Genomic DNA, 9,000 nt, shown 5'->3' on the forward strand with positions numbered 1-9,000 from the left:
AAATCAACTGTTTAAATTAGCACATATATAAAAATAAAGCAAAATAAAAAATGTTGTTACGATTCTTACATTTGCGCCTTTAATTTTTTTATGGAATGGTCTAACTAGGATTTATTTAGGGGTGTATACTCCCACGTTAACATCGACTGTGTTGCTAAGACTTCGAAAATACATCAAACACATAGTCATTAATCACGTATAAAACTAATTATATTATAAAAAATGCCACTCATTGTGTCCTTTCATGATTACATTAGAAATACCCCCCCTAGTTATGGTATAATGGTATCGCTCAAAAGCTATATAAACAGTCGGCCTAGCTGTGGCTATCTGGGTGCACTGTGCAGCTTCGGTTGCTAAGGAAACACAGAACGAAGGTAATACATCAGGACAGCTGTAGCACGCTAGCTTACAATAAATAAGCTAACGCGAACATATCAGCTACGCCGTGGCGTTTCGGTTGCAAAATTCTGACATTATTCTGTACAGAAACATAGAGGCACTTCTATTTACTGTCAATATTTTTTTAATGTACAAAAAAGGTGTCGAATAGCAGGGCTAACGTCGTATATATGGACACTTGTGATGCTTGTAGCATGCTAGCAGGGGCTGCTTGCTAACCCATGTTATGACAACCTTTACCGTGTAACTGAACAGAACTGTCCGATTATAGATTATTATATATACAAACAAGAAATAAGTTGAGTTATGACGCGCTATGTATATGGGTTGAGTGTTGCATAAAGTTAGTGGAACTATGAACTGTGTAGTTGTCAGAACACGTCTAGTTTTAGTGTACGTGTGTTTTATTACACGCTAAAATATATGTATTGTTGGAGTCAAAATGGAGTTATTATTGAGTGTATGCATGCACACTTCCTGCAAGGCCACGTCTGACTGCCAACAAGTGTTGAATCACACCATATTCATCCTAGTTGCATAGTGTCAGCATGTTAGAACCAATCTTCACACACTTATGGTGTCATTGTGCAACCATGTTACATATTAATATGTCTTTTGGTTTTGTGTGCAAGCATTTGGTGATAGGCATGGTGGTTTTTTTTATGGAGGCGTGCAAAGGTTCTCTTGCATGCAACAAACAATGCAGGTTTGGTGCAATTATTTGTGCAACAAATATCCTGCATTTAGTAGTATAAATGTTGAATTATTCTTTTGTACCCCCCTTGTAAAGGTTCTATGGCATGCTAGCAGCCTCTATCCCCATTCATTTTCCTCACACTTCCCCCATTCTCTCCCCTTTTTGACTCTCCCTCCCCCTTTCTTCACAAGTCCCAACTGCTGTTATCTGTTTAGGCCAACTCCCCCAGTTTTACCTCAAAGCTTTCCAATCGGGGATTTATGTTTTTTGCCATGCATGACTATAGTTTGTCTTTTTTTTTGGGTACTAATACCAAGATTTCAGTGTTCACTTTCTATGTGACTATGATGGAATGTGAAGTGTTTCTTTGTTCTGGGTCTCCTCGTGTCCATGTGTGCTCTCTGCTTTTGTGAACGTGAACTTCTGCTCCTGGCGTGCAAAAGACTTATAAGTTCAGGATTTTCTGCACTACAGAGAAACTTGTATGCAGCTTTATAGTCCATAAAGACACGGAGAACCTATAAAGGATGCTATAACTGCTAAGTAACTAGTGTTACATTAAATATTGTTGTTGTTTTTATTCCTGGTCATACAGGTGGAACAAAGATGACTTGGACTGGTTATTGAGGTGTGGAGGGGGCACGCCATGCCAGGGGTCTGACTGAACTGGATCAGAGCAGCCATTATGGTGACACTTATCACGGAGCAGCTCCGGAAGCAAAGTTTGGAAGAACCTTATCACAAGTCTTTTACTGTGAATGTGGTACGTCGTTTGTTGACAAGCCCTAATTTAGAAAATACCGATTACTCTTAAGTTGAATTACTATAGTAGTATCCCATAAGAAGAGTACCATAATGGTTACTACATTGTGAGTGGTGTACCCACTTTTGTGAGATATTATATCATCTGGTGCCACATGATATAAAGAATCGATCTGTACCCCTTGGAGGAGTAACATTGCTGTACTTATCAGTTCTGGTTTTTGGTAATGGTATTGGTTTAATTTCATTTGAACATGCATCAGATTACAATTGAATGCATCACATAATCAGTTCACAGTTCCACATGTCCAAAAGGAGTAGGAAGAAGCAAAGCTTATTAAATCCTACCCCTCCATCTGGTACTTTTACAGTCAGTAACTGTTATATTTGTTCACTTCCTGCTTTCCTAATATAGGGAAAAAAAAATTTTTGTTTGGTTTTTTTAATGTCATTTTTAATAAGTACGAGGTGATATGACCATACAATGACATAAGGTTTTTTAAGTTAAGTTTTTTTATTTATTTTTAGTCTTTTTTTATAATTTTAAAACTTGATTTTTTTTATTTTAATTTAAAATATGTTTTTAGTACTGTCCCATGAGAAGATATAATCAAATGATTGTGTACTCGCATACGTACTAGTACTCTTCATCCCTGTATTTAGCTTAGTTAATTTTTTTTAATTTTTATTCTTTTTTTTATTTTCATTTTTTTAAATTTGTTAAATTTTTAACACCATTTATCACCATTTTAAATTTAAATTTCTTTTAATAAAAAAAAAACTCGGCTCATTCTTAAAGGGAGACGGACAAAACAGCATTTCAGTGTCATCATTGAACATGGGACAATACCAAAAAAAATGATAATAATAAAATAATTTAAAAAATTATTATTTTTTTTTAATTAATTTATTTTAAAAATAAATTAATTATACATAATTATTAATACTAATAGTATTGTCCCATGAGAAGATATAATCAAATGATTGTGTACTCTCATACATACTAGTACTGTTCAATGATGACACTGAAATGCTGTTTTGTCCCTTTAAAAATGAGTTAAAAAGTTTTTTTTATTAAAAATCTTTTTACTTTTATTTTAATATTAAAATATTTCTGGCCACCTTATGTTGTATATTTGTAATATGAGGTTTCCAGCTCATATTTTCATATATATATTTTTTTATTAAATCCATTTTATGTTTTTAGACGCTACCTGCGTTAGGCTCCAGCCCCACCATCTCCTGGAGAACATGCAAATCCACACAAGGCAAGTACAGTGGATGACATGTTTGCTGCATGTTCATGGTGTTAGATCTGGCTCATGTTTTGTCTCCTGGCGCCCCCAGAGCCCAGCTTTGCTCCGCAGCCATCACTCAAAGCCAAACCTCTGGATTCAACCTGGGGACTGGACTCCACGTGGCCTCGGCAACCTCAACGTGGAGCTGAGGTTTTCATGACAAACCAGGATTTCCAGAGCTCTCCTCCTCCGCCACCTCCAAAACGCCACTGTCGCTCCCTCTCTGTTCCGGAGGATCTTTCTCGATGTCGCTCCGCATGGCATCCCAGTGCATCCAAAGTTTGGACCCCAGTAAAACGTGCCAGTCAAAGCATAGGAACATCTAATCTGGGTTCTGGAGACGCCTTGTTAACTCTTAGTGGTCCTCGGACTTCCAATAAGTCGTCCTTGCATTCCTCCTCCAGCCCTACTTTCTTTAGCTTAGCACTGTCGGTGGACTCTCCACTGCCGTGGAGCTTTCCGTGGGACCCATGTGACTCGCCAAAAACGGCCTGCTCTTCATCCCTGGCCACCCCTTCCTCATGCTCATCATCACCGACACCGCTAATGCGCCACTTGTTGCTTCACCGCCGATACTCGCTCTCGCCTTTGCAAGTTCAGACCGCATCAACGCCGCACCAGCACCCTCAGGCAGCCCACGCTGCGGGCATGGAGGTCCCCGCCTTGTCTCCTTCTCCCACTTCAGCCTGCAGCACGCCATCATCATCTCGACGCAGCCTGCACCCGACACTGCCGCGATGCCACTCGCAGCCCTGCGACATGCGGAAACCTCGCTTGAAGAGGCGCCACGATCCAGATGTGTTACCTGGTCCGAGGCCTGGACTGGACTTCGGCAAGATGACACAGGTTGGCAGATCATATGGTAGATCATAGTCTTCTGGTTGATGGTGCCAGTACTTCTGGAACCAGCCGGTCTGGTCTTGTATGTTTTTTTTTTTTTTTTTTTTGGTTGCGGTCACACATCAGCCACTTCATCTGACTCCTCTCTTAACTCTTATATTTGGGCATAGTGGGCGGCACGGTGGTCGAGTGGTTAGCGCTCAGACCTCACAGCTAGGAGACCAGTGTGGAGTTTGCATGTTCTTCCCCGTGCATGCGTGGGTTTTCTTTCCGGGTACTCCGGTTTCCTCCCACATTCCAAAAACATGCTAGGTTAATTAGCGACTCCAAATTGTCCATAGGTATGAATGTGAGTGTGAATGGTTGTTTGTCTATATGTGCCCTGTGATTGGCTGGCCACCAGTCCAGGGTGTACCCCGCCTCTCGCCCGAAGACAGCTGGGATAGGCTCCAGCACCCTCACAACTCCTGCGGTAGAAAATGAATGAATGAGTTCTCCTCCTATTTTGTGTGGAAGTGGTAACTTTTTGGCTTCTTATTTTGTCTTTCCCCACCCTCGGCCATCTCTGTGTGGAGTTTGCATGTTCTCCCCGTGCATGCGTGGGTTTTATTTTTCCGGGGACTCCGGTTTCCTCCCACTTTCCAAAAACATGCTAGGTTAATTAGCGACTCCAAATTGTCCATAGGTATGAATGTGAGTGTGAATGGTTGTTTGTCTACATGTGCCCTGTGATTGGCTGGCCACCAGTCCAGGGTGTACCCCGCCTCTCACCTGAAGACAGCTGGGATAGGCTCCAGCACCCCCGTAACGCCCGTGAGGAAAAGCGGTAGTAAATGAATGAATGAGTTCTCCTCCTATTTTGTGTGGAAGTGGTAACTTTTTGGCTTCTTATTTTGTCTTTCCCCACCCTCGGCTATCTCTGTGTGGAGTTTGCATGTTCTCCCCGTGCATGCATCGAGAAAATGGTAATTCCAAATTGTAAAATGATGATGATGCCATGATGATGACCAAAATAAAACAGGACTTTGTTGCATGTTTGCTGAGAACTAAGACCTGATAATCACGTTGCTTCTTTCTCCCCTGCAGATTGGCAATGGTGACATTCTAATGTCCACTTCAGGTGCCTGTAACGTCCAGACAAACTCTGCTGTCTCGCCTGCTGAGTTCCTGGGTCGAGCCAGCATCGGGCCGCTAAGTGAAAGTGACGAGGACGACGACGATTCAATCAAAAGAACTGCAACACCTGAGGTGCAAATGTTTTTTGAAAGAGACTGCACAGAACTGGACTTGAACCTCATAGAAGAGAACTGATGACGGATGTAGAGCGCCGTGCTTCCTGTGGTCACGGCTTCCTTTACCACGTTAGGACCTGCTTGCTGCCTCGGGCTTCAGTACTACACTATACGATACTCAAGATGGAAGCAGTTTGAAGCTACAGCAACCACTCTGGAGCTACTTCCTGTTAAAAACGTCAGCGTTATACAGTACATAGTGCCTCCATTAGCGACCCTCCAAGACTGAGACGTTATGGATTTCTGGTGGTAAATCATTTCTGGAGCTTTAAGCTTTAGTCTTTCCAGGTTTGGCGTTCTGGAGCGGACTATAGAGAATGTTTTCCACACATTAACCCTTAGATGCATAAGTGGGTCAAAAATGACCCGGTCAGGTTGTTTTCTTGAAATATCTTTGTAATGAAATTTTTTTTTTATCATTTCATATTCCAGGTATTCCTCAAAAACATGTTTTTGATATCATTTTAAATTACCTTTTATACATTTTAAGACATTTTAGTTTTTGTTACTACACCAACCTTCCATAAGTGGGTCAAAAATGAAAAATTATCATTACATATTCCAAGTATTCCTCAAAAAATATGTTTTTGATATCTTGCCATTCACATTTTTAACTTACCTTTTATACATTTTAAGAAATTTTAGTTTTTGTGTTACTACCCCAACCTTCCATAAGTGGGTCAAAAATGACCCGGTCAGGTTTTTTTCTTGAAATATCTTCATAATGAAAAAATTTTATCATTTCATATTCCAGGTATTCCTCAAAAAACATGTTTATGATATCATGCCATTCACATTTTTAACTTACCTTTTATACATTTTAAGAAATTTTAGTTTTTGTGTTACTACCCCAACCTTCCATAAGTGGGTCAAAAATGACAAAAATGAAAACATTTTATCATTTCATATTCCAGGTATTCCTCAAAAAACATGTTTTTGATATCATGCCTTTCACATTTTTAACTTACCTTTTATACATTTTAAGACATTTTAAGAAATCTTCCATAAGTGGGTCAAAAATGACCCGGTCAGGTTGTTTTCTTGAAATATCTTTGTAATGAACATTTTTTTATCATTTCATATTCCAGATATTCCTCAAAAAACTTGTTTTTGATATCATGCCGTTCACATTTTTAACTTACCTTTTATACATTTTAAGAAATTTTAGTTTTTGTGTTACTACCCCAACCTTCCATAAGTGGGTCAAAAATGACCTGGTCAGGTTGTTTTCTTGAAATATCTTCATAATGAACATTTTTTTATCATTTCATATTCCAGATATTCCTCAAAAAACTTGTTTTTGATATCATGCCGTTTTTAACTTACCTTTTATAAATTTTAAGAAATTTTTGTTTTTGTGTTACTACCCCAACCTTCCATAAGTGGGTCAAAAATGACCCGGTCAGGTTGTTTTCTTGAAATATCTTTGTAATGAAAAATTGTTATCATTTCATATTCCAGGTATTCCTCAAAAAACATGTTTTTGATATCATGCCATTCACATTTTAACTTACCTTTATGCAACACATTATACAACTCATTGTTTTCAAAGATGTAAAAAAAAAAAGTGAAAAATGAAGATGTTTCTAACATGAAATCATTCTTATGTTGTCCTAAATATAATACAAAATATCATAAAAGTGATTATTCCTAACCAAAATGACAAAATTGGGATAAAAAAAGGCATTGATTCTAGTATGGGTGATTTTTGCCCCACTTATGGAAGAGTGTAGGGTCCAGTCACTCGTGCATCTAAGGGTTAATCCTGCATCCATATTTGATGTATTGGAAAAAGTGAGCAAAATATGCTGATATAGCTTGAATCCATGGCCATTATTTTATGATTGTCATGTATAGGTTAAGATAAAACATAGCTAAAAAGTTAGCCATTTTTGAGCATGGCGACTGTGTCACATGACCTGTTTGTTATTGATTTGTACTTAGCTCATGTTGGTGTCGTTTTTCCCGATTCATTAGTTCGTTACTCTTCATGATTGAAGTCGATCATCAGATGTATCCGTTCCTTTAAGGTTGATGGATGTACCTTCATTTATCTTCCATGTTCCTCGAACACGACCAAATGTTTCTAAACAAGCAATTACGACACTATAATCGGACCATGCCTTAAACTTGACGTGCTGTTGGTGATTCCGATATTTTAGAGTTGGCGTTACATGTTGGAAAAGCCTGTGGAATCACCGAACATGGACGCTTTGACCAGCTCATTACATACAATACGGCACAATGTAATGGACTGTGAGTGTGGATGTGAGTGAATGCGACATGGCTGATTTTTTTTTAGTGGCCTTTCAGAGTTGATTTTGCATACAGTATGTTTTCAGATGGCCATATTCCAGATACGGATATACAGTATTGCACAATTTATGTACCAATAAAGTTTGATAGAGAATGATAAAAATGTGTTTGTGTGTGATAAGAAGGTAAGCGTTACAAACATCTAACGTCAGTATGATACAATGCTCTTCTACATAATTGGGGATAAATATAACTTATTTATTGATTCATAGAATTATATACATTCCTTTAAACGGAGCTTAAAGACTTATCTTTTTACAAAGGTCTTTTCTTAGCCTTTATATATATATATATATATATATATATATATATATATATATATATATACCAGGGGTCTCAAACTCTGGGTCTGGGTGAGGCTGGGCTGCATCAGGTTCTCAAAAAAAAAAAAAAACGCATTTATTAAAAACAGAAAAATTAATAAACTTTGCTTTGGTTCCGATTTTCTACAAGAAAAGCTCTGATAAAACATTCCACTCCTCTCAAATATCTTAATTTAGATTTTTCTACACAAAATAAGATGAAAAATAAATAAACAAATCAAGAATAAAGAAAAATATACAAATAAAATACACGCAACATATTTCCTTTAAACTTAAATAGCCAAAAACTTACCACTTCCACACGGATAGGGAGGATAACTATTAACAGTTATTTAACATTTAACATGAACATTAATCAAAACGTAATAATTTTTTCTGGGTACATGATACCATACAGCATCCATATCAAACTTGCGCGGGCCTAAACTAGCATCCTGCGGGCCACATTTGGCCCGCGAGCCGTGTGTTTGAGACCCCTGATATATAACTTTTGTTGTGTTGCTTCACAGTAGGTGTTATGCTTTCTTTGTAGCACTTTGAGATGTCTGTAATGTAAAGTGCAATATAAATAACATTATTATTATATACTCCACGTAAATGTCATAAAATGACTTTATTAGAGTAATTAAATATGTTTAAATATTTCATACAAGTTATATCATTTTTAAAAATGATGGAAAAAAATAAAAATAAAAATAAAAATAAAAATAAAAATAAAAATAAAAATAAAAATAAAAATAAAAATAAAAATAAAAATAAAAATAAAAATAAATAAATAAATAAATAAATAAATAAATAAATAAATAAATAAATAAATAAAATGATGACTTCACTGTAAAGTTGCCATTTATTTATCAAATACTGAAGTAAAATCTAAAACTATGAAGCGTACCTACCACATAAAAGTACCTACGGTAAAATTATGACTATGCTCATAAAACTGTCATTTTACAAAAGTTAGCATTTGAATGTAAAAGCAAAAAAAAAAACACTTTTTTACTCTTTTCTATTATAACGGACATGCGCTAATGAGTCATAATCGAAGATGCTAACAGCAACAGTATTCAAAG

The 9,000-nt window shown here is 37.1% G+C and overlaps 1 protein-coding gene across 2 annotated transcripts; it reads left to right on the top strand.

The window, feature by feature from the left end:
• Positions 1 to 350: 350 nt before the first annotated feature.
• Positions 351 to 7,698, top strand: LOC131110346 (protein FAM53C-like). Of its 2 annotated transcripts, XM_058063392.2 has the most exons (5): positions 351 to 377; positions 1,695 to 1,862; positions 3,069 to 3,129; positions 3,209 to 4,005; positions 5,086 to 7,698. In XM_058063392.2, exons 2-5 carry the CDS (start codon positions 1,785 to 1,787, stop codon positions 5,308 to 5,310), a joined length of 1,161 nt encoding a protein of 386 aa, XP_057919375.2. In that variant the 5' UTR covers positions 351 to 377; positions 1,695 to 1,784; the 3' UTR covers positions 5,311 to 7,698. The 2 variants fall into 2 exon arrangements, with proteins under 2 accessions (XP_057919375.2, XP_078644405.1); XM_078788279.1 differs by lacking the exon at positions 351 to 377 and having other exon boundaries at positions 785 to 1,862.
• The last annotated feature ends 1,302 nt before the right edge of the window (positions 7,699 to 9,000 follow it).

This window comes from Doryrhamphus excisus, linkage group LG22 (genome assembly GCF_037039965.1).
Source record: "Doryrhamphus excisus strain RoL-2023G ecotype Guam linkage group LG22, RoL_Dexc_Guam_v1.1, whole genome shotgun sequence".
Classification (NCBI taxonomy): domain Eukaryota; kingdom Metazoa; phylum Chordata; class Actinopteri; order Syngnathiformes; family Syngnathidae; genus Doryrhamphus; species Doryrhamphus excisus.

Bases quoted from the DNA above. Each gene is read 5' to 3' on its own strand.
- LOC131110346 (XM_058063392.2), top strand. From the start codon at position 1,785: ATGGTGACACTTATCACGGAGCAGCTCCGGAAGCAAAGTTTGGAAGAA. The intron at 3,130-3,208 runs GCAAGTACAGTG...TGGCGCCCCCAG, and splicing joins AACATGCAAATCCACACAAG to AGCCCAGCTTTGCTCCGCAG. The intron at 4,006-5,085 runs GTTGGCAGATCA...TCTCCCCTGCAG, and splicing joins ACTTCGGCAAGATGACACAG to ATTGGCAATGGTGACATTCT.